The 26,277-nt window shown below is 32.6% G+C and overlaps 3 protein-coding genes and 1 long non-coding RNA gene across 15 annotated transcripts in view; 1 reads left to right on the top strand and 3 right to left on the bottom strand.

The window, feature by feature from the left end:
- LOC139523902 (L-fucose kinase-like) overlaps window positions 1-3,694 on the bottom strand; it is a 40,799-nt gene extending 37,105 nt beyond the window's left edge. For 2 of the 6 annotated variants that reach the window (XR_011664711.1, XM_071318286.1), the window contains exon 1: window positions 1,226-1,316. The gene's annotated coding sequence lies outside the window, so the exon portion shown is untranslated. Of the gene's footprint in view, window positions 1-1,225; window positions 1,333-3,614 lie in introns of those variants that run through there. The other 4 variants (XM_071318290.1, XM_071318291.1, XM_071318288.1 and 1 more) reach the window with 3 other exon arrangements.
- LOC139523903 (AKT-interacting protein homolog A-like) overlaps window positions 1,291-26,277 on the top strand; it is a 45,555-nt gene continuing 20,568 nt past the window's right edge. The window contains exons 1-3 of one of the 7 annotated variants that reach the window (XM_071318294.1): window positions 1,291-1,424; window positions 10,394-10,472; window positions 19,819-19,997. In XM_071318294.1, the coding sequence (XP_071174395.1) occupies window positions 10,452-10,472; window positions 19,819-19,997 (200 nt within the window). In that variant the 5' untranslated portion in view covers window positions 1,291-1,424; window positions 10,394-10,451. Of the gene's footprint in view, window positions 1,425-4,569; window positions 4,990-10,393; window positions 10,473-15,015; window positions 15,264-17,615; window positions 18,185-19,818; window positions 19,998-26,277 lie in introns of those variants that run through there. The other 6 variants (XM_071318295.1, XM_071318297.1, XM_071318296.1 and 3 more) reach the window with 6 other exon arrangements.
- On the bottom strand, window positions 22,996-24,168 carry LOC139522594 (uncharacterized). Its single transcript, XM_071316059.1, has 2 exons — window positions 24,085-24,168; window positions 22,996-23,796 (listed from the first exon to the last, which is right to left on the bottom strand). The coding sequence occupies exons 1-2, from the start codon at window positions 24,166-24,168 to the stop codon at window positions 22,996-22,998; spliced, it is 885 nt and encodes a 294-aa protein (XP_071172160.1).
- Window positions 24,282-25,741, bottom strand: LOC139523905 (uncharacterized). The gene is made up of 3 exons (XR_011664712.1): window positions 25,610-25,741; window positions 25,089-25,147; window positions 24,282-24,414 (listed from the first exon to the last, which is right to left on the bottom strand). It is a non-coding gene; the product is annotated as an uncharacterized lncRNA (long non-coding RNA).

Genomic DNA, 26,277 nt, shown 5'->3' with positions numbered 1-26,277 from the left:
AACAATGGTTTGTTTGATTCATCTGAAAATTTCAGGGCTGATAGATCTTGACCTAATGAACATTTTTACTCCATGTCAGATTTGCTCTAAATGCTTTCGTTTTTGAGATATAAGCCAAAAACTGCATTTGACCCCTATGTTCTATTTTAAGTAACGGCGGCCATGTTTTTTGACGGATCAAAAATCGAAGCGCACATTTTGTGCAGGATATACTAAGGAACAATCATGTTAAGTTTCATTCATATCCATTCAGTAGTTTCAGAGGAGAAGATGTTTGAAAAATTGTTAACGACGACAGACGACGACGACGACGTCGACGACGACGGACGCCAAGTGAAGTGATGAGAAAAGCTCACATGGCCTTTTAGGCCAGGTGAGCTAAAAATAAATGGGTGTTATGGGGCAAAATATTTTACATTGTATTGTATGGAAAAACACCAAGGATTCCGAACATTTGACACAAATTCCAAAACCTCACCTAAGTACATCCTTAACAGCTTAAGGTTCATCATAACAAACAGACAAATATGGCTGTATTTACATGCCAAAAATTACTCTGAGTACAGACTTACCTGTGGAGTTGGAAAAGTTTTAATGCCTGGCATCCACTAGATATCATAAAGTTAAATGAATTTGGTGTTTCAGAAAGATAAAATCTCTTTTGGATTTTGATGGGCATTTTTTTTCCTTCATGCAAAAGGTGTGAAAATTAACTAAGTTGTGGTACAACTTTAAGATGCTCAGGTAAAAAACCGGTTTGTATTGTTTTGATTGTCCTTAATTGACATGGACAACAGGTATCATCACAACTATAGGTGAGTTACAGAGTTTATCTGAGTCAGTGAGTGGACAGTATCAAAGTAATTCAGGTGTTTGTTTATTTTTACACCTTCTGCAGAAAGGAAAAAAATGCCCATCAAAAACCAAGAAAGATTTTTATCTTTCTTAAACCCAAAATGCATATAACTTTTATATATCTAGTGGATGCTAGGCATAAAAACTTTCCAAACAGCACAGGTAAGTTTGTACACAGAGTAGTTTTTGAGTTGAAAATACGGCCATATTTGTCCATTTGTTATGATGAACCTTAAAAGCAGCAAAAAGTTCATTTTTTTCCAATTTTACTAATGTCATGAAAAGATATTATCTAAAATTTGTCAGTCACTGCGTTGTTCTAAGTTACATTCAACACAAAGATGTGGACTTTTTACAAGCAAAACTTTACCAATCTATATGATCAAGAAGTAAACTCATTTATAAGTTTTTCCTTTTTCTATGTCGTTGTTTGTTTTCAATAGTTGCTTCCCCTGAAATATAGCTAATACCACTTCCGCTTCCTGCATCACATTTCTGTCAGACTTTCTTGATTGTTTTTACTAGGTATTTTGACGTTTGTACCCTTTCATTACAAAGGACCTTTTAAAGTAAGTTAATATATTACTGTAATAGCTTGAGGTTCGCGATTCTTACCAAGAATACCAGAGTTAACTATTAACTGAAGGTCGTCTGCAGTGTCTTGATCTGTCTTCATGTTACCCTCTACCTGCCATGTGTTTTTCAGTGTTGCATTTCATATGCCAGAAAATACGACTGCTCGATGTTTGTGACGTTACATGCCTAACAATGACGTCATTCGATATATAACGTCATGCCGTAATGACCTTTACATTTGAGAGCCATTGACATTGTAGAAACATATTACTTTTTAATTTTCGGTCTGTAAGAGGTACCGCAGTGATGAGAAGTTTGCATAAATTTAAACATGGACATATGTGTTCCTCTGGCACAGTCAGTGTGGACACATGTGACTCCCTCTGGCAGCAATGGTTTATCGTGGTTACTGCGTCGGATTTTCCTGTTATTGTTAACTAGACTTGTTAGACCAGCATAACATGATCATACATATATGGGACCCACTTTTTAGATACAACTTGGACATAATAAACAACTTCTATATTCTTGCATTTTCCTATTGTTTGTAAGATGTCACAATACCAAACTTATAGGTCATTTCTGGAATCATGTCTTTCACCGGAAAAGATGGTCAATTTCACACACCTTTATGATGTCATTTATCAGAGAGAAGGCACACCTGTATCCCTGCTCTATTAAAAGTTTTCAGCACATTCATAATTGTCATTCTGTAGGGTAGTGTAGAAATAATTAATGTTCCGTAAGTACATAATCATGATAGCCCGTAAGCCGTATGATTGATGGAGGGTGACCATCCTTTTAGTTTTTAATTTCCCAAATATTTTGTGCAGGCCTTCACATAAAACATCTATTCATTGTAATTTCCTAATTCAATGAGTCCTCAATGTAATGTCTTTGGTTGTGATGTTATATATGGAATGACATCATAGTTAAGCATGTGACTACACAGATGTCAAGCTGCCATGTTTTCGGACACAAGAAATGCAATCATCTTAAATTACATGTAGAGGCAGTAAAATGGTTATTGTTGATAGCAGTATGGTGACTTATAGTTGTTTTAATGTCTGTGTCATTTTGGTCCCTTGTGGACAGTTGTCTCATTGGCAATCATACCACATCTTTTTTTTTTTATATTAAACGTTCAAGAATATTATTTTTCTACAGGCGACTTCTTCTTTTTTTTTTTCCAGGTAAGGAAATAAATTCAATAATTGAATGTTTAATTAGGTCCCTTGTTTATAGATTTTTGTAAACCCATGAAGTAAAATACTGTATCAACGAAAAATACATTTTTTCATCAATCCACTCCAATGATAATTACTAAAAAAAACTAAACCCACTGTATTAGCTAGTTTTAGACCTGTTGATTTGTCACTAGATCAGTTTACCTTGCTAGTATATAATCAAGACATACCATCCCTCTGAAGCAAGATACATAACCATAATTTGTCTCATTTTAATTTACATTTATGTGACTGCCGCTTCACTTTTCATCTTTGCCAAACGACTAATAAGGAAATTCTCAGTGGCGGATCCAGAAATTTCCATAAGAGGGGCCCACTGACTGCCTAAGAGGGGGTCCGCACTCGTCATGCTTCAGTGATTTTCTATTAATCAACCAATTTTTTTCTCAGAAAAGGGGGAGGGCCTCTTATAGTAAATCGGCCTCTGATTCTACATTTTCAGTCTTAAAAAAAGAAAGTAGTTAAAATTTGAAACTTGTCTGTATATCAAACATTTCATGGTTGATAAAAGTTGTACTTTTTGGACTATACATGTAAATCATGTAACCAGAGAAATAAAATCAGTGGTGGATCCAGAACTTTTCCTAAGGGGGGGCTCACTGAGTGAACTAAGGGGGGGGGGGGCACTCCAGTCATGCATTAGTGATTCCCTATATTATCAACCAAATTTTTCCCACGAAAGGGGGGGGGGGGGGCGGGTCCCCCTGGATCCGCCTATGAAAATCCACTGTAATCCATAATGTGAGAGTCAACCGTTCAATAGCTTTACTATCAGGGATAAACTACAGCTTCAATTAGCCTGACTCATCCATATAAACATTTTAAAGGAAATCAAAATTGTTTGATGTGTAGGCTAGTGGAAATGGTTTCTTAATTTAAGTTCAAAGTTCTTTTCCTTAATTCATATTAAGTCTTGTTCATTTGTGTTGTACTCACATACAGCACTTCTGAATGTCCCGAGTCTTGTTCTGTATAAATTTAGCACCACATGAGTTCAGGGAAAACTTGCTTTCATTTGCAACTTAAGGATAAACAATGTGTTATATGTAACAATCACTTGTGAATGACAAATGAATGATGTTGCCTTTAATAAGCGATTAAGCTTACACAATCATGCATATAATTAAAGTTTTAAATTTACTATAAATAACATTGTTGTACTTGTACAAATGTAGGTGCATGCAAGTTTCAATCATTTCCTATTGTGAACATTGATTTTACTATATTTAAAGTACCAGAAGTTAACTGAAGCATGTAAAGCTTCCTGAAAAGTTTAAGAATGATGCATGATTTTGGATATAATGAATAAAGTATTCTGTCAACAATGGTCAATGGTCATATGAATGGAAAAAAAGAAATCACAATAAAAAAAAAATGAGCAAAACACTGCTTTTCCAGATCTAGAACTCTCATGATTTGATGAAAGCACTATTAGTATTACCATGAAGTCTTACTATTCTGGAAATTTTATTACAGAATAAGATTCCTTGTTATTAACAGGTGTAATAGGACCTCTAATTAATATTCAACTGTCCCTCACCCAATCCCCATATAGAGGCATTTGGGAATTACATTATGTGTCCTCAAAATTTGCATAATATTTATTTCTTTTAAATATATATAGATATAGTGAGTGTATAAATTGTTTTATATGATGGTTAACACATACATTGTATGCTGATATTAAATGTTAATTTAACATTTAATAAGTTAATTATTCTAAATAAACCTTGTTTACATTGTTAGTAATGTCTCTTTAAATATTTAATTTAATGTATTTAGGTTAAGCCTGAGATTTATATAATATCACATCATTACCTTGTAATGTTACAAGTCAAAGTAATAAATGGCCTTGTCAAATATAGATAATCAGTTTACATATGGTATTTACTATACATGTATATGTACATATATATTCATATAATATATCTCCACAAGTATTAGCATTCCAGAATACTTATACCAAAATGTCAATAATGAAAACAATAAAATATGACCAGAATGATTTAAATAAGGAGGATCAATGTGAATTGTTTACAACTGTGAAGAAGTGACACATTGAATATCAATAAAAAGTAGGCATGATAAAGAGTGATATGTATGGTCTGGAAATTTTATTATAGATTTTCATATTGATAACAGTGTGCAATTATTTGAAAGGAATGTCAAATGTCATTTGAAAACATTCTTGACCCTATATTATCCCTTATTTTTCCCTGGGACACATGTACATGTACAGTTATTGGAACATTCATAATGTAGGAAAAAAGGAGTATTCATTTATTATATAACTTATATATATAGTTCTGATGTAAGTACATGTATATTTAATTTTTTCAGTTTATCCAAAAACTAATAATGTATACTTGATAATTCATATTTCTGATTTAAATTGATGAATAGATCACTAAAGAATAAACAGTTTATTTATACATGTATCATATGATATGTACCATGAAAAAAATCAAAAGTTTGAATAAAGGTGAAAGATACAGCATATAACTACATATTACATATTGTAGGGGTCATTGACATTAATTTCTTTTTCTGTTGGCGGGTTTTGTTTAGTTGCTGTTCTATTGACTTTTCCCCCCATACACTGATTATTTTAAAGTAAAAAAAATGTTCAGTTTTCAGTTAATGACTAAAAGATGTGGGTGAGTTGCATAGACTAGTTCCCTTTTATTAACTCTGGTTGAAGGTCTGAAAGGATAGACAATTGTTGAGTTAGTACTAAGTTTGCTTTATTCTAGACTGACATACATGTATTGATCTTCAACAAGGTGTACACTTCTCAAAAATAGCCTTATCTCAGTGTCTGACTCTTAGACATGTCTTTTTGTTAAATGTTCATGAATCAATGATGTTGCTTAAAAGAGACTCAAACACACAATTTCAAGGTATGGTATGATCTGTACGATGAGACTGAAATTAAAATATTGTTTGTTTGCCCTTTACCGAACGACCCCATAAATTTGTTCTGCCTGAAAATCTTTTATTTGTATTTACCAGCAAGATTTTATTTTATTTTATTTTTTCGTTCCTACCAAAAGTCTTATATTTGTATTTCCCGCTCAAAACTTTTTTACCAGGAACCTTGGGTTTTATCTTTACTGTCAATCTCCGGCTCAGAGCTCATCCGGTCCGTACTTGCTTCGTATCACTACACTAAATTTGACGTCATTGTATTGCAGTGTATTAAGTATACGGAAAGGAAACGAGCGCTGCACGGAGATTACTTTACCATATAAGGTCTAGTCCGTTTAGTATCATGTGAGCGTTTGACATGAACACTTGCATTTAAAGTTTCAAAGCATTTGTTTGAAATCAATGTTGAACACATTGAAATCATGATATGACGTACATTACTCTGTATCTTTATACTTGAAGAGCAGGGTTCATTTACAAAAAAGGTTTGTTTAATACAAAATTATCAACGTGTGTACAAACTATTTTGTAAACGAACGTTGTAATCTATGTAGGGATGGCCTTTTGTGATCCGTAGATCAGGATGATTATGTTAAGGATGCCTTCGACCAGCATTGCTATATTATTTATATCTAACATGAACCAAAGGTGATAAAAGCCTGTAAAGTGGAGAATATTTGGCAGTAAAATCGCCCAAGTTTTCCATACAGATCATTTATAGATAATGCGTGACAATTGAGTTTCAAGTCGTGTAGCATTTTTATTGGAAACATAGGCACACACGAAAATTTAAACACTCTAGGGACTTTTTCTACTAGTAATGTATGTCTGCCCGGGCATATTTTACCAGGACAAAGTTATCTCTTACAGAAAACCTTTAGGTAGAGGTAAGCGTACAAGGTACGTAGTACAGAATATAAGTGCAAGTTAAAACTCTTCAAAGTTCCAGGCATATAAACGTTGAAAATATGCGGCATAGCTCTATATTTTGATATTTGAAAACAAAATAGTAGTGCATATGAATTAACTTCACATTCTACTTGATATTTTTTTTTCAAAACTTCCTGGGACTATATATACTAATAGTCCCAGAAACTTATTAGCAAAAGCAAAACAGACAAAAATGACATTTTGCATATTTTGTATCTATAAAATAAAATATTATGCCTATACCCATGACAAAAAATATACTGAGCCAAGTTATTTTTTTTGGGGGGAAATATAATATTTTCCTCTTTCAAAACATAGGGTCGGAAAAGGGCAAATAAACAATATTTTAATTTAGGCCTGATGTCTTAAGTTACCTGCTGCATTTTCTAGATCTTTCATGTTTACAAGTACTCTACAGAAGTATTATGTACTTGTAGTTAAGATCCATTAATATCTTTTTTGTTTTCTTTTATCCAATTTGTTTTACAAATTTTTATCAGAATCAAAATAGAAATGTTATCAATCATATTCCATATACATGTATGTAGTGTACTTTACACAGATTTCACCTTGTCTCTTCTAATGATGTCCTTTTTTCTACATCATAAGTGCCTTCAGGAACTAAATACTTGTGGTAAATGTATGTTCTAGTATGTTTCATGGTGTTGAATTGTTAAAAATATGTTAATATTTTTAAAATGAAATTGATTTTTTTTTCTGTAACATTAAACATGAAAGTCATGTTGACATAATAAATAACACCACAAACCATGAATAAGTTAACCAGAATTTCTTGCATGAGGCCAGTTCTATTTTATTGTTAGAATAGTATTTTTATACGACCGCAAATTTTGAAAAAATTTTCGTCGTATATTGCTATCACGTTGGCGTCGTCGTCGTCGTCGTCGTCGTCGTCGTCCGGCGTCCGAATACTTTTAGTTTTCGCACTCTAACTTTAGTAAAAGTGAATGGAAATCTATGAAATTTTAACACAAGGTTTATGACCACAAAAGGAAGGTTGGTATTGATTTTGGGAGTTTTGGTCCCAACATTTTAGGAATTAGGGGCCAAAAAGGGCCCAAATAAGCATTTTCTTGGTTTTCGCACTATAACTTTAGTTTAAGTTAATAGAAATCTATGAAATTTTGACACAAGGTTTATGACCACAAAAGAACGGTTGGGATTGATTTTGGGAGTTTTGGTCTCAACAGTTTAGGAATTAGGGGCCAAAAAAGGGCCCAAATAAGCATTATTCTTGGTTTTCGCACAATAACATTAGTTTAAGTAAATAGAAATCAATGAAATTTAAACACAATGTAAATGACTACAAAAGGAAGGTTGGTATTGATTTTGGGAGTTTAGGTCCCAACAGTTTAGGAATTAGGGGCCAAAAAGGGACCCAAATAAGCATTTTTCTTGGTTTTCGCACCATAACGTTAGTATAAGTAAATAGAAATCTATGAAATTTAAACACAAGGTTTATGACCATAAAAGAAAGGTTGGGTTTGATTTTGGGAGTTTTGGTCCCAACATAATAAGGGGCCCAAAGGGTCCAAAATTAAACTTTTGTTTGATTTCATCAAAATTGAATAATTGGGGTTCTTTGATATGCTGAATCTAACTGTCATGACTGTGTATGTAGATTCTTAACTTTTGGTCCCGTTTTCAAATTGGTCTACATTAAGGTCCAAAGGGTCCAAAATTAAACTTAGTTTGATTTTGACAAAAAATGAATCAGTTAGGTTCTTTGATATGCTGAATCTAAAAATGTACTTAGATTCTTGATTATTGGCCCAGTTTTCAAGTTGGTCCAAATCGGGGTCCAAAATTAAACTTTGTTTGATTTCATCAAAAATTGAATAAATGGGGTTCTTTGATATTCCAAATCTAACTGTGTATGTAGATTCTTCATTTTTGGTCCTGTTTTCAAATTGGTCTACACTAAAGTCCAAAGGGTCCAAAATTAAACTTAGTCTGATTTTAACAAAAATTGAAATCTTGAAGTTCTTTGATATGCTGAATCCAAAAATGTACTTAGATTTTTTATTATGGGCCCAGTTTTCAAGTTGGTCCAAATCAGGATCTAAAATTATTATATTAAGTATTGTGTAATAGCAAGTCTTTTCAATTGCACAGTATTGCGCAATGGCAAGAAATATCTAATTGCACAATATTGTGAAATATCAATTTTTTTTTTAATTAGAGTTATCTTTCTTTGTCCAGAATAGTAAGCAAGAAACAAGATTTTTTTTTAATTGGAGTTATCTTTCTTTGTCCAGAATCAACTTAAATCTTTGTTATATACAATATACAATGTATATTCACTTTTTACTACCAACTGATAAATTAAAATAATCTTTACCATTCAGTGATAACAAGCAGTTTTTTTACATCTTAATATTTTATGATGTATTTAAATGAGTAGTTATTGTTGCAAACTCCATTAGAAATTTTAATTGAGATTAGTTTTGGAATAAGGGAAAGGGGGATGTGATTAAAAAAATATGGTTCAATTTTTCTCATTTGAAATTTCATAAATAAAAAAGAAAATTTCTTCAAACATTTTTTTGAGAGGATTAATATTCAACAGCATAGTGAATTGCTCTAAGAGAAACAAAAATTTTAAGTTCATTAGAACACATTCATTCTGTGTCAGAAACCTATGCTGTGTCAACTATTTAATCACAATCCAAATTTAGAGCTGAATCCAGCTTGAATGTTGTGTCCATACTTGCCCTAACCGTTCAGGGTTCAACCTCTGCGGTCGTATAAAGCTACGCCCTGCGGAGCATCTGGTTTAGTTCAGGTACATCAATTATAAATTCTCTATTAACAACATGGAATATATATATAGACAGCACATACATGTATACTAATAATTTACAATGAATCAGTCAGCAAATGAGTATATGGTGTGCTTAATGTCAATTAATTTAATAGTCAAATTTGTTTAATTTCCTTCAACATTATTAGCTAATCAATAATCTAAATACAGTTATACATGTAAATGGAGCAGTATACACTATTGATACACTGTTGGTGAAACATCAGCATATCTTTGAATGAAAAAATGATCACAGGAAATAATTTTTGATAGTGACAACATGGCTTAATACATGCATTTAAATTGGTATTCGATTTGATGCCATTTTAGGGTCATAGTCGCTCCCAGCTACTTTTGTATACATGCATGTATATATAAACTGTGTTCAATAAAGATTGTATCATCACTTGATTGAAGTTTTGTGCCTGTGTAAAAGGTATGGTAGTTGCCTGAAGCTGATCATTGTCATTAAAATAACCTGTGAAATGATAAGCTTTTATGATTAATTGTTGTAAAATAAATGGGTGTTAATCGAAGCATCAATAAGTTTTAATGAGTTATTTCTATATGAGTCCTTAGGGGAAGTGTATACAACATTCTATTTGTTTATATTTTTTTAACATGTGCCTTTATATGAAATACATGTAAATCAACCTTACCTCCCCCTCCCCACCCAAAAAAAAATGAAAATATGCTGCACATTGTATATATGCATTGCTGTAATTGTCTTTTAAATGATGAGTTGACAGACAGAGGAACAAATGTTAACCATAATGATATGTCCCTGCTATGACTTGCACTGTAATAATCAAAAGCTGTTCAAAGTGCTGTTTATTAAGTTACTTGCAATTTGCATGCATTTTCATGCTTATTTGGCAGAATTTTCATATGATATATTGATTTTTCTCTTTGATCTTTACAATTTTTGCCAAATCGTATGATTTGCTTCTGGAAAACATGACAGCCCTGTGTTAATGGAACTGTAAATATATATTGAGAGAAATGATTTACCCAGACTTTTATTTGATTGCAGGTAAACAGAAATGATGTAAGACTTGAATGGAGAATACACCTGTAGATATTTAGCTGTTATGTCAGAACTTGATGCACAGGTGAGATTACGTAATATGAAATTGACTATATATAGCTCTTTCTGAAATATAGCTATAGCCATACTTTTAAATTGTTGAAAATTCACAGACATTTGCTAGCTATGAAAATTATTACTGTAATATGAATTGATATGTTAAGCATATTATAAATATCTTTGCAATCAAATTATGAATATTAACAATCAAATTTTAACTATCTTTTTTTTTTAAATCACTGATATTGAAGATTTTTCACCAATAAGATGCTGCTACTGTAGTACTGATCTGATTATTTATCTTTCACCAAATTTGATCAAGAATCAAGAGGAACCATATACATGTATCATTTGAATTATTAAACTTTTCATCAATCATTGTCATCCGTGGGAAAGGAAAAATGATGGAAATATTTTTAATATGTTAATTCATTTATATTAAAAGCTTATATCAGCGTTTAATCATCAGTATAAACAGTCAGTAGTCATTTGTGTAAATACTCCGAGATATTCAAATCCTAACAGAATTTAGATAATTGGTTTATTGATGTGAAAGTAAAACTTGTTAAAATTGTTTAATTATCTAATTGAACTGTTAAATCCTCAGTAAATTGTTTAAAATAGTTTATAACCACATATCAACTACATTGTTCAAAACTTAAACTGTCTTGATTATTTGGACATCCTTTAAATTTACACCTCTGAGTCCATATTATTGGCACGAGCATCACTGAAGAGACATGTATTGTCGAAATGCGCATCTGGTGCAAGAAAATTAGTACCGTCAATTTTATTACTACCACTGGGTCGATGCCTCTGCTGGTGGACTATTAGTCCCCGAGGGTATCACCAGCCCAGTAGCCAGTACTTCAGTACTGGCATGAAAATACGGATTTTTCGTGTTATTAAAATTTCCTGTTACAAAATATTATAAATTATTATAAATTAAGGAATGAATCTCCCTCATGCAAAGCTCTGATTCCTTTGACGGATATGGCTATACTTTTTGGACCTTTTGGATTATAGCTCTTCATCTTTTATATAAGCTTTGGATTTCAAATATTTTGGCCACGAGCATCACTGAAGAGACATGTATTGTCGAAATGCGCATCTGGTGCAAGAAAATTAGTACCGTCAATTTTATTACTACCACTGGGTCGATGCCTCTGCTGGTGGACTATTAGTCCCCGAGGGTATCACCAGCCCAGTAGCCAGTACTTCGGTACTGGCATGAAAATACGGATTTTTCGTGTTATTAAAATTTCCTGTTACAAAATATTATAAATTATTATAAATTAAGGAATGAATCTCCCTCATGCAAAGCTCTGATTCCTTTGACGGATATGGCTATACTTTTTGGACCTTTTGGATTATAGCTCTTCATCTTTTATATAAGCTTTGGATTTCAAATATTTTGGCCACGAGCATCACTGAAGAGACATGTATTGTCGAAATGCGCATCTGGTGCAAGAAAATTAGTACCGTCAATTTTATTACTACCACTGGGTCGATGCCTCTGCTGGTGGACTATTAGTCCCCGAGGGTATCACCAGCCCAGTAGCCAGTACTTCGGTACTGGCATGAAAATACGGATTTTTCGTGTTATTAAAATTTCCTGTTACAAAATATTAGAAATTATTATAAATTAAGGAATGAATCTCCCTCATGCAAAGCTCTGATTCCTTTGACGGATATGGCTATACTTTTTGGACCTTTTGGATTATAGCTCTTCATCTTTTATATAAGCTTTGGATTTCAAATATTTTGGCCACGAGCATCACTGAAGAGACATGTATTGTCGAAATGCGCATCTGGTGCAAGAAAATTAGTACCGTCAATTTTATTACTACCACTGGGTCGATGCCTCTGCTGGTGGACTATTAGTCCCCGAGGGTATCACCAGCCCAGTAGCCAGTACTTCGGTACTGGCATGAAAATACGGATTTTTCGTGTTATTAAAATTTCCTGTTACAAAATATTATAAATTATTATAAATTAAGGAATGAATCTCCCTCATGCAAAGCTCTGATTCCTTTGACGGATATGGCTATACTTTTTGGACCTTTTGGATTATAGCTCTTCATCTTTTATATAAGCTTTGGATTTCAAATATTTTGGCCACGAGCATCACTGAAGAGACATGTATTGTCGAAATGCGCATCTGGTGCAAGAAAATTAGTACCGTCAATTTTATTACTACCACTGGGTCGATGCCTCTGCTGGTGGACTATTAGTCCCCGAGGGTATCACCAGCCCAGTAGCCAGTACTTCGGTACTGGCATGAAAATACGGATTTTTCGTGTTATTAAAATTTCCTGTTACAAAATATTAGAAATTATTATAAATTAAGGAATGAATCTCCCTCATGCAAAGCTCTGATTCCTTTGACGGATATGGCTATACTTTTTGGACCTTTTGGATTATAGCTCTTCATCTTTTATATAAGCTTTGGATTTCAAATATTTTGGCCACGAGCATCACTGAAGAGACATGTATTGTCGAAATGCGCATCTGGTGCAAGAAAATTAGTACCGTCAATTTTATTAATGATACTGGGGATTAATTATTTTTCGTTGGATACCAATTTTCGTGGGTTTCGTGGAAACAGGTGAACCACGAATTCAAATGTTCAATAAATAACATATTTTCAATATGCAATATATATGCTATACAGAGATTGGCAAAACCATGAAATCATATATCCACAAATATGCAAGTTTTTAGCAAAACATGAAAATTTATACCCACAAAAATAGATGAATCCACAGTACAGAATTATAAGCAAACATGTCAACTATATTTTGGTGTATGGAATGAATTAGGTGTATAATTGTCTGCCAGGGTGGTCAGTTTTTGTCGAACCTAAGGCTTTTGTTGCAGAAAGCTTGACATAGGGATAGTGATCAGTTGGCAGTGTTAGCTTACTTCTTAAAAGCTTTATATTTTAGAAGGTAGAAGGCCTGGATGCTTCATACTTTATATATAGATGCCTTATGTTATGAAGTTTCCATATGTCCATTGTCCATGACCTCATTTTCATGGTTCAGTGACTACATGTACTTGATTTTTTGTAATGATAATTTCTTTCTTATTATGAGTAAAAGGATAACTATATTCAGTATGTGCGTACCTTGCTAGGTCCTCATGTCCTTCAGACAGTTTTCATTTCATGGTAAGAAAAGAAGGCTAGACATTTCAGCTTGTTCACTCTTATGGTTATAGGTTTGCTTTTTTGATCCCCTAGTTTTACAAAGAGAAAATGTTCAACAAATGTACAGTATACATGTAGTATAGATATAAGATGTTACTATAAGTTATTTCTGAAACAAATGTTATAAACAGTGTGACTGTATGACACACACAAAATGGTTTAAATATTAAGGATTTAATGAAAGCAATGTGATGTGTCATCTGTAAACAAAAACAGTAATGTCAAAGGAAAAAGTCAGAGGCTAATATTGTTTTTCCAATGGATAAAACAATATTTAAATTTCAGTATATAAACATCATTTTGCACTCAAAGGATTTAATTGGATTTAAATGTCAAAGAACATGTACATGTATAGTGCACTATAATAATTGATCCTAATTAATAAGAACTATTTCTATTTAGGTTATGTTGATGTAGTGTATGCTGAAGTTTTGTAATAAGAACACACATATTTTCCATGTCCATTTGTCTTTGTTTCCTCTAAAGATGTTAGCTATATGTACATTTATACATCAATGAGACAGCAACCCTAAAACACATGTTTTGACAGTCGAATGCTGGTGTCAAGCCATAAATCAAAGGTTAATACATTGTATTATCAAAAATATTGAAATTCCTGGGTATTTTTTCCTGCCTTTGATTTGCATAAAATTGAGAATGGCAACAGGGAAAGTGTCCAAGAGACAACTACTGTCCATCACCATTTAACAATTTTAAGTAAGTTCATATGTTAGCAGGTTAGTGGTTTGTGTCTCATTTTGTTTATTGTCTTACAGTATAATTACCAGGTGGGGTTAAAATTTTATGAAATGTATCAGGGTTTTCAGTTTGTTGTTTGATAGATTGCAGATCTGCTAGGCAGTCACTTCCTGTTTGAATATACTTTGAACTATAATTGTACCAAACTACCCACTGATCATGGAACTTACTTTATTATATACTTAATAAAAATAAGGAGATGTGGTACGTGTATGATTGCCAATGAGACAACTATCCACCAAAGTTCAAATGAAGAACTTGGCATCTGTATTTAGGAATAATTTGATATTTGCCATTGGAATTTATAAATTATGCTGATTTATTACTGTAAGTAAATTTCAGACCAGGGCAATCACTTACTGTTTTTCAATGCTTTTATAGTAATTTATTTTGACATTTGTACAAGTTAAGCATGGATTTTTTTCAATGTCTGATTAATAAGATGGGTGATTACTATGCACTACAACATTGTTAAACTTGACATAATTATGAAATGTTGAAATAAAATTTGAAGTTGAAAGTTCAACATTATATCAAATCATATGATAATTCAATGGCTTTGTATAAAATGTTGCACCTTATACAGCACTGACAATACAAGTAATTACTAGTCCTTTCAAGCATGTTGAAGTCTGTTATCAAATGCTAATAGGAAATTTTAATTGCCTTTTACTGGTAAAATGACTTCAATTTAAATAATTGAAATCCTTTAATATACTGCCAGAAATATTCAAAGGGAAAATCGAGTGTATTGTATATCAATTAAAAATATTTGAAAATATGGTTGGCTTGATTTTATATGTGAAGTAATTTCTTATTAATTTTGACATGGCTCATAAATATACAGTAAGTACACTAGTTTATTTTCTTATTCTGTCTGTTTGTCTTGTGTTTTTTGTAGTTTGAAATCTATGCATTTGAATGCTTTTACTATGCTAATGGCCTGCTGAATAAACAAAATGCTTGTAAAAGTGTAAAATTTCCGTCACAGGTACAGTATAGAAGCATTATGCTAAAGATTTTTCAATGGTTCAGAGTTAGACTAGGTTCAGAGTTAGCCAACATTTGTGGAAGATTGATTTTAGAGTCATTGAGAAAATATGGCAATACTGGTAGTTAAAATTTTATTATCATCATGATTATGATGAATTATGGGTATTTGGCATATGGAGATTATTTTTTATTCCAACAGAAAGATCATTTTCAGAATTGAAATACAACTATATCTTTGTGAAAAGAAGGCTGCTATTGACTTGAGGAATTGTTCCTCTGCCCCTTTTTAACAGCAAGTTACCGGTATAAATTTTTTTTTACCCTTGATTTCAGAGATAATAAAGACCAAAAGTGCTGGAAACCAATCTTTATGGATTTTCCTATAGTGATTGATGAACTTTTATGCCCCTGTCATAGTGGAGGTTGCATTAAGTTTTACCCTTGTCTCTCTGTACATCAATACGTCCAAAAGTTGGACTCTGTTCTCTAACTTATGTTTGCCTCAACAAAATGTTATGAAATTATACAGATCAAATTTGAATTTTGGCAGCATCACTTTTACTGTTCAAGAGTTAAAAATGTCCCATTAAAAATGGAAAAAATCCAGAACTTTTTGTTTCTGTTCTCTTACTTAAGTCAGCCTCAACCAAATGTCATGAAACTTATACACAATACTTATTACCTCAATACTCAGATCAAGAACAAATTTGGCCAGTGTCATTTTGTTCTTCAGTATGTCCCTTTATAACTTTAAATGATATTCAAACTGGGGCAACATTTGTGTCCCATGAACACATTCCTCATTTTTTTTTTTTTAATTTGCCATGTCATCTTTCGCAAATTAACTTTCAAAGTGAAAGAATATACCCCCCCCCCCCCTTTCCCCCCCAAAAAAAAATCCAACTAAATTGCAAAAAAAGTTGTAAACAAATGAATTAAATAAATTATGAATATTGTTATTAAGTGTATAAATCTATTTGCATGTTAAAGATTTGAATTTATGTTTACTCTTGTGTGCATGTATAATGCACCAAGCCAAATATTATATGTGTCAGTGCAGTTAAATTGTCTTACTGAATAAAAATATGAAAAAGCATATGTTCGGTATGGGAAATTATAGACAAAGTATGTGTAATTGTTATGATGTTTTTATTTATTTTAATGCTCATGAAATAGGTCTTTGCTTTCAATTGCTCGTTGTAAATCTGCATGTTAGTGGCAGTTGTATTATGAATATTGGCATAAAAAGCTTTGAATGTTCGTTCAGTCACGATTCAATTTCTAACTTGAACAGTTTGAAAATCAAATCTATGAATCCAATTTTTGTCTATGTACATAAGCAATCAGTCAGATGATAATATGTTTGCCTTACTAATGTCCACTACTGACCAAAATTGACCATTGTGGGCTATTGCCATCATTTTGTAGCCAAATAAAAATAAGAAGATGTGGCATGATTGCCAATGAGACAACTGAGTGACTCTACACCAGAGACCAAATGATAATGGTAGAAGGTAACAAGTTCACTAAAGGTCACTATGAGGCCTTCAACAGTGAGCAAATCCATACTGCATCATCATATTAGTCAGCTATTACAGGCCCCAAATGACATATATGAGAAACACTTCATACAAGAAAACCCCTGATGACTGGCACATACAGAATGTGGTGGGGTTAAACAAGTTTGATGGCACAAAAATCTCCTTCTTACCCAGGACAGTGGTGTAACAGTACTACAAAAGAACAATATTATCGTCAGTCTGTCTCTATCCTGATAAAATTTCTTATTTTTATCAACTATAAAAGTAATTAGCCAAATCGAAACCAGCATGTGAGGAACAATGAATTTAAAGGTTTTTCATGATAAAAAAATAATGAGTGCAACATTTTTTTAAGATTCTTTTTGCATTATGTAAAGTAAGAAGATGGGCTAAACATGCTCTTTTGAGCCTATTGTTTGTTATTGTATGCTACCTTTATGCCTTTAAATTATGTAATTTAATGATTTTTGTACAGATTTTACTTTAAGCATTGTACTTGCTGTACATGTATTTTAACTTTAAAAACGGATAATGATTTATGTGTTTTAAATGCCAATTAGTAGATAATATTCAGTTTGGGTAACCTAAGACTGATCCTTCTAATTTAAAACTAATGTTCGTAATTGTTTGAAAACAATGAAATTAAAAACCATAAAAATTTCCCACTTTTTCCTTTAAGATTCTCATTGATCAGTAACATGTTAAAACAAAATATATTTGGAAAAGAAAACAAAAAGTGACATTTTTATAATTTTTCATTAGAAAGTATACTTTTGATTAATAAGTGGAATGAAAAGCATTTGGATTTTATGGAGGAGAAATTTATATTTGTGCTGCGGTTTTAATGGATGAATAATTTCAGTTCTATAAATTTATTACAATATCCAGACTATGGAGTCATTACCAAAAACTTTAATTGAGGTGTTAAACTCTGCAATGAAAGAAAATCAAAATCTGTCATGGAGAATTCATGGCATGGAGGATAAAGTCATTATGAATTTAATGTGGACTACAAAAACTGGTTGTTCAAAAGACAGATTTGCAAACAGAAATCTGGAAAATTCATTGTCGTCTGTAGATGATGGTTATACAACGATGAGGAGTGAAAATAGTTCGCAATATCTTTGTAATTCTGTAGTGCCTGCCAAAAATGTTAAAATATCATATATTCCAAAGGATTATAGGAATAAAAGTAGTGATCAAATAGGAATGTGCAAACATGATCTTACATTGGTAGGAATACTTTCAAGGATTTGTTCAACAATCCATATTGCTCAGCCAGATTACAAATTGAAAATATGTTTATTTGATTTTGGGAAAAAAATATAATGACAAGAACTGAGCATTATGTAATCATAAACCCCAACCTTTTCCTAAATTTTTAAAAATCACATATATTCATCAATGGTCTTTAAATGCTATTTGAAATTAACATGGTTTAAGATTTGGGCAAAAACATTGTTCACAGAACCTTCAATATACCTTCAATCATAATACTTAGTGCAAAGATACATTTAGGTGAGCAGTGGCGGATCCAGAAATTTTCATAAGGGGGACCAACTGACTGCTAAAGAGGGGGCCCAGCTCCAGTCATGCTTCAATGATTTCAATAATCACTCAAATGTTTCCCTCAAAAGGTGAGATAGGCCTTAATCCACCTCTGGTGAGTCATACAGCCTCTCACAAAAAGTGAGTAATTCCAACCTACATTCTATGATACTACCAGTAAATGTCCTACAATCATATTATTTTTATTGATTGATGGATAAGTGTCCAGCTTCAAATACTAAATGCATATCTAGAACAATAAAATGTTAATGTAATATAAAGATCTGTACTTATTTGACACCATGGGTTAGAATTATAAAGCCAAAAATAGGTAACATCTCAAGGGTTTACTGAACTTCAGCTGGAAAAGACAATAGATATCTATGTAAAAAGTAAACAGTTTAACTGATCTAAACTCAGTCAGTGAGTGGGATCCAACAGTGTCAACATTCTGCAGTGCTGAAAAAAATGCCCATAAAAATTCAAAGTAGATCTAATCTTTCTGAAACATAAAATGCATTTAACTATTATATATCTAGTTGGCGCTACACCTTAAACTTTTCCAACTGCATAGGTTTGTGTAATGTACAAGATGTAAACACAGCCTTTTTTGTGTAAAAGTTTTGAGGAAACTTAATTTAAAGACCATAGCTTCCATGATCATATTTAGTTTAATGTCTTGAGGGAAAGTGTTGATTAGTAGTCACAGATTACTCTAGGTTTGATTAGAACGTAGAGTTAACAAATGAGTTATATTTCCCTTGTATGTATGTAATTTATTTACAGTGAGATTAGTTCAGATTAGTGATCTTGTTCTATTCTTTTTGTACAGCAGGTCAATGGTTATTTCTTTGTAAGCTAACTTAATTTAGGTAGGTAATTAAACAAGGGAAATATCACTGTCAGGTTCAAAGTTACATGTACTATAATTTGTTTTTTTTACTGTAAAATTTTAGAATTATTGGGATGTAACAGTACTGTATTACAAAAAAACTATTTAATTTTAATTTCCACATTTATTTTGACCACAATTATATTTGTTAAAACACACACTTATGTCATTTGTAAAGAATAACTGGATCAAAACTACATTATTTCTAAATTTGCAGTTATTACTTGTATTTTTGCTGCATCATACAATACTTATTTAACACAATTTTTTTGTGTGATTTGTTGAGATAAATCTACATTACCTCTGTGTTTGAGAGAAAAAAACTGATACTGTTTTCTGTTCTGAACAAAAAAAAAGAAATGCAACAACTGAGCTTTGATTTACATCTGTCTTTATTTACGAGTATTATTAATAATGCTTTTTACAGTTAGATGAATTGAACAGTTCTGATGTAAGTAGACCAAAGGAAGGATCTAAGGAGGGACGTAAACAGTTACCACCAATCCCTGATTCAGAAGAAGATATGGCGGGTACACAGAAACAGATTAAAACTGGTATCCATGGATTTGAAAACTTCAAGTTAGAATACTCTCTGATGGCAGAGTAGTAAGTATTTCCAGTTATGTGATTTATCAGTTGTCTTGGTCATGCTTTATTCTTGTTGATAAAATTGACTGAAGTAAGCTTGACAAATTTCACAATTAAAGAGAAATATTCTATGAGTGATTAAAAACACATTAATGTATGACTGCAATAGCGCATCATATAATTATCTGTGTTTTCTTTCATAGTTAAATGTTTTAGATACTTGAGTTCTTTGATTTAAAGTTATTCTTTTTGTCATGGTCAATTAAGTGGAAAAACAATAATTTATCTTTTTTCTTGGATATTTGGCATGTAACATCATCTACAATGTCTTGACAACACTCATTGTGTCATGACATTAGAGAAGTGAAATCATCAAATTGATTTTACATTTCAAGTAAGTGGTTTTTATTACTTTATCCCAAAATCTATGTAAAAATTGCAAGCTAAAGGACAAGGTACAATAAGGGCCAATTTTGGCCCCCTCTCCAAATGAATTGAATTTTATAATTTTATTAGACTAAATATAGAAGCTTAAAAAAATTACAATTTTATTTTGTAATTATCATTTGTTGGTTGCCTAGCAACAGATTTAAAATCTGCTATTTATGCGCTTTTTTTTAACCATATTCATTAAAAATGTGTCTTTTTTTATATGAATAAAAATATATCATTGTACAATACATATATGGAAATCTCTAACTATAATGTCTCATTTATCTGAATTATTAAATACGAGTATTTATCATATCTTACCCACCAGAATGACCCTTAGCAACAGCACTGTATACTAACCAACCACAGCCTTTAATATCTCTTCAAGGTTTATGCAACCCCTCATGTGTTGACCAAAGCTAGGTATCTATTGTTAGGTGGTTACATGATAGTTGTAAATAACTTACATTTTGTTAGCTTTTTAATGCTTAGAAACTACCTAGCAACCGTATCCATTGCGTAGCAACGACCTTTCTCTATATGATTTACGCTGATATTGTACATTTCTCATGTTAATTTGTCATCTATACGGTTTTGATATTTTGTAGATTTATCACTATCCAACTATGGATGGAAGAAGCTTGGTGTTTACTAAACGAAAAAAAAAAATCCAACCCCCCCCCCCCAAAAAAAAAAAACAACCAACAAATAATAAAGTCTTACGAAAAAGTTAAAAAAAAAAAAAAATCAAAGTTATTATGACCCTCAAGACCTTCTTATCATTATATCATAAGTATTATGTTAAGTCCTTGTACAATAGCAGTTAAGTTATAAAAAAAAAACAGAATGCATTACTAGAACTATTGATTTATTCAATGATCAAACAATTATATAAATAATGAAATAACAGGCAGTTTTCTTTGACAAAATTACACAATGTTCTGTAAATGTTCGTGGAACCAATGAAAATCATCCTTTGTAAAAAGTTCCACTGCATATAGATGAAATTGAAATCGGGAATGTGCATGTCAAAGAGACAACAATCTGAATATAGAGTATAAACCGCCAAATAGGTATAACAGGAGCCTCTGGCCTTTGTTAGTCTTGTATTATTTTAATTTTAGTTTCTTGTGTACAATTTGGAAATTAGTATGGCGTTCATTATCACTGGACTAGTATATATTTGTTTAGGGGCCAGCTGAAGGACGCCTCCGGGTGCGGGAATTTCTCGCTACATTGAAGACCTGTTGGTGACCCTCTGCTGTTGTTTTTTATTTGGGCGGGTTGTTGTCTCTTTGACACATCCATTCTCAAATTTATAACTTACTAGGTTAAGTATATATTACGCAGAAACGTGTAAAAAGCATCTTAAGATATAGTGTTATATGGACAACAAAATGTACGCCATTGGTCTGAATCAAAACTGTCGGATGTCTGTATTAAAAGTGAAGGTAATTAGATAAACCTATCATAGTGCATAATCATATATCAACACATTTCTTTTTGTATATATGTACGTAATACCACATAAACAGGGTAATCTCTAAAGTGACCAAAGTCTTGTTTATTAAAGACACATAGCATCACACGTGATTATCACACGTCAATCAGCTCCAAGGAGGAAAAACTTTAACCAGATTTGCTGACAAGTTGTACCAAATTATCTTCTATTTCAGTATAATTGTAGTTCATTATTTAGATTTAAATATTGTTTAATGTAGAGTATGTTCAGTAAGAGCAAAAAGACTGATACCTAAGCTATGACTAAAACTCACGTGGATCTAACCTCATTGGCAATCATAACACATCTTCTTTTTTTATATATCTGACATGTGACTAAAAATGTGTACAAACACATTCTTATTCTTAATTAGTGAGCAGATAATTAACAGTAGAGTATGTACGATCAGCGAGAAAAAAAAACGTATTCAACATTAAAATCTAAAAGAATTCCGCAAGACAAGAACAATTTTAATCGGATGCTGATCTCCGAAAAAAAATCGTTTGTTAATACAACAATGAAAAAACCCCACCCCTGTTAAATAAATTCACCATTTCTATGCATTTACATCTTAACGTCTGTCAATAAATATGAGTGTCAGAGATTCACTCCTCAATGAAACCGTCACTATCAGAATCGGAATCTGTTTCAAGTGGCACATCTTTTGCATTCAAAATTGAATCTGCATATTTACACGTGCTTGGTGTCTCTAGTTCACACCTGCTATAACCAAGGTACCACATTGTAAATGCAATATGCGCACAACCAACCACCCGGGCGCCAACTTTACAGGTGCAATACCAACCAGTGACTTCATCTCCACTAAATTCAATCCATAGGCTGTACACTCTTGAGGACGAATGTCTGGATGTTAGTTTTACTCGTAATAGATTAGGACGGTCACGGCAAGTCTGGAGCATGTAATTGTCATCAGATAGATGGCTTTCTGTATATCTTGGGGCTTGCTTCAGTTGATATACTCCCATTGTAATATCTCTGATTTGTTGGAGAGTAAGTTTAGGAAAATCTAAAACGTTTTCCGTGCCATTTACTTCAGAATAAATAGCCTTTTTGCGAATTAAATTATTGTCCTCGACATACTTCAATGCGTCCATTGCCGCTTTCAACTACCCACCGAACTTTTGTTATAAGTCGTGAAGAATTTGCCTCCTCGGTAGTGTGTTGTGTTTGTCCCTTTTTGATGAAACAAGGCATCTCTACTTTCAAGTTCAAACTCTCAAGGAAAGCTTGAGCATCTCTGAAACCTCTGTCGACTACTAATACGTCATCGTCCTTTATCCATTTCTTTATATCTTCAGCATTGGTTTTAAATAAATGCTTGGTAATTGAGGCATCGTTGTTGTGGCCATTGGCATAATATGGCCCCAAGACACTCAAAATGTAGCCATCAGATCCAACTATAATCATGGGCTTGACTAAACGTCGATTTTTGTGCATACTGTAGGTTTTCTTCTGGAACTTGTGGTATGAACTTTTCTGTATGTATATGTATGTCCCATCTAGGATCAGAACAGCTGTGTCTTCATTGTTTCCTGTAAACAATGTTTTGGCAGTTGGAGTTGTATGACTCTGGGCAAAAACGGAATGACTCATATGGTTGAATCCTAAAAATGATGGAACAAAATTTTTAATTAGAGATTCTCGAGCTGAGTGTACGGCTCGTCGTATATTGTAGGACTTAAGGCTGAAAAGAGTTCCCAAGATTGTGTTCGATAATCCAGTGCGTAATTTTACAAGGAGAATAGCAAGACATGTTCTTATTGAGCGTACTTCAGAGTTTCTTAAGTCTGTAACATGTGTGGCGACAACGTCAAACTGTTGTTTGGTGAGTCCAGTGAGATTAACAAAATCGTCATCTGACAGCTATCTGGACATCGAAATTAAGTTTTCCAACATCTTTTAGCATTGACCTGGTTCTATCCAACAAGTTGTTTACGTCCGTACGGTTGAAGAATGTCGACGAAGAAGTATGCTTTAATGCTTTCAGAGCCTCTTGCTTGAAGTATTTACCAACAAGGTGATCAGAACAACACCTACTGTCCGTGGAAATAAAGATGCCCTTGTCTATAAATGTTTGTGTCTTGGCTTCATTGGGAACAACAATAAGTTTATGCCTATTTGAATTCTGCTTCTTACAAACAATACACATACGGTGTGATTTTGTGGTAGAACATATTGGAAGTTGTATGGTTTTTGGACTAAGGACGCCTCCAGAGCTTGCTTGTTTTTTGTCATTGCTTTTATTTTTTTCTGCAACAGTCACATTGTTAACTAATTTGTTAGCCTGTATTTCTCGTTGAATTCTTGTTCTACATTTTAAGCAAATTGCGTCATGTTCGTACACATGTCTTTTTAAAATTGACTCTACATAGTTCCGTAATCCAGAATTAAATATTGCTCGTCGGTTTGTCTCTTTTAAATGCGTTTTCATACATATAATGCAACTGAAATTTCGTGGGGTAGGCATCCTCACAGCATTACCTAAAAATGAAAATGAAGGAGAAATTATTTTAATTATCTAATCAAAAATCGTTTACTCTAATTTAACCTTTATTTTTAGTTGTATTATTTATCTTCCTGTGAACCATAATGCAAAAAAACAGGAGCAGATTAAGCCAGTTTCAAAAAAGAGGGTGGAAGTTGTTCATACCTCTTTTGACCCGGCTCGGAACAATATTTTCCGTAATATACCCATATCAACAGAAATCAAATGTATCTATACACAAGTATAATGACGAGAGCGTTATGCTATTATACAGTCGCGGTAGTTTGAATATTTAACAGATGGACAAGGCGAATGCAATATAGTTCCTCTTTTAGACCGGGTGTGATATGCTGTATAAGACTAATTGTATAGTGTCTAGTATGCCATACGAGATGCATATTCATGCAGCATATATTTAAACATGCAGTAACAGTCTTAGAACATTGTGATGTTTGAATGGTGGCTCTTATTGACTTTAACCCAACATTAAGTTTCCCTTATATCATTATTTTTGTTCATCTTTTCAATAGCAGATCACCTTCAATGCCGAATCATTTCAATCCAGCGGACACTTGTGCTTATTGTATGGTCTTGTGCCGAGAAGACCCTTACAACCAGTTTTGTTAAATATGTATAAAAAAAATAAAAAAATAGTGTTGTATATATTTACCATTCCTTATGTTTCTTCATTCTTATCAATGTAAATACTGTAACCCCTTATGGATGTACCTGAAATATATGTCTTATATATAATGAGCGGCTGCAAGATTATTTATCTTTATTAAACAGCCTTAAAAGGCTACATTATCTTATCTTGTAAAATATATAGTAAGGAGGCATCGGCTACAGACATGTATTTCACATTCTGAATTATAATACAATTGATAAAAAAGTGACCGAAGACTACAACAGTCATGCTGCTGATATCGAATTTATAAGAGCCAAATTGAAATATGAGAGAAATTTTTTTCAAACAAAAGTGATTTAAAAGTATTAAGTCTAATAGTAATTTTTGGGGTCCTTTATAGCTTGCTGTTTGCTGTGAGCCAAGGATCCGTGTCGCAGTCCGTACCTTGATCTATAATGGTTTACTTTTATAAATTGTTACTTGGATGGAGAGTTGTCTCATTCGCACTCATACCTCATCTTCCTATATCTATATATTATACATGTTTAACAAAATAACTATACCAATTTCGAAAACAGGCATACGAACGTCCATGAATTTCATTATGTGGTGTCCATGGTTTACATAATCAGGATGTCAATTCTATATCTGTAATAAGACAGAAAAATATATATTATATGAAACCTTGCGCATCAGGTCGTCCGAGCATTTGTGTAACGTTTAATTATGTTATGATATATGTATATATATTTATTTTTTCATTTTTACTTTAAAAACCAAGGGCCGGAAAATCTATCTTTAAAAACATGTTACTGTTATCTGTTGATAGAAGTTAAACCTTAAAATATTCCGTGTATGTCTGAAACAACTATGTTATATCCACAATTTATATATGAACTCCCTTTATAGCCGATTTCGTTGAGTGTGTAGGCAAAGGTAATATCTTTGGTAAGCTTGCTTGTTAGCTGAACCATTCAGTCTTTATTAGGTCAGGTGTACTATCCTCTTTTCAAATGCATTGATCGTCCAAAAAAGGGGATTCAAACCCCCAGACCCCCCGCCCTAGCCCCTGGATCCGCCACTGTTACCCTTGGCTACACACTCAATGAAATCGGCTGTAATATTATTTCTTCAAATTACCTCTATTCAACTTCTCTCAGGGACGAAATCAAAAGTTCAATGTAGGATAAAAATTCACATAGTTTTTCCACTGATTTCCCCCCTCCCCAAC

Source organism: Mytilus edulis, chromosome 5 (genome assembly GCF_963676685.1).
Source record: "Mytilus edulis chromosome 5, xbMytEdul2.2, whole genome shotgun sequence".
NCBI lineage: Eukaryota > Metazoa > Mollusca > Bivalvia > Mytilida > Mytilidae > Mytilus > Mytilus edulis.
Note: the sequence above shows the minus strand (reverse complement) of the source record. Positions and strands in the feature narration are given on the sequence as shown.

Excerpts from the sequence above, each read along its gene's own strand:
- LOC139522594 (XM_071316059.1), bottom strand. The coding sequence starts at position 24,168 with ATGACAAAAAACAAGCAAGCTCTGGAGGCGTCCTTAGTCCAAAAACCA. Across the intron at positions 23,797-24,084 it reads TTCTACCACAAAATCACACC|CTGTCAGATGACGATTTTGT; the intron begins GTATGTGTATTG and ends ATGTCCAGATAG.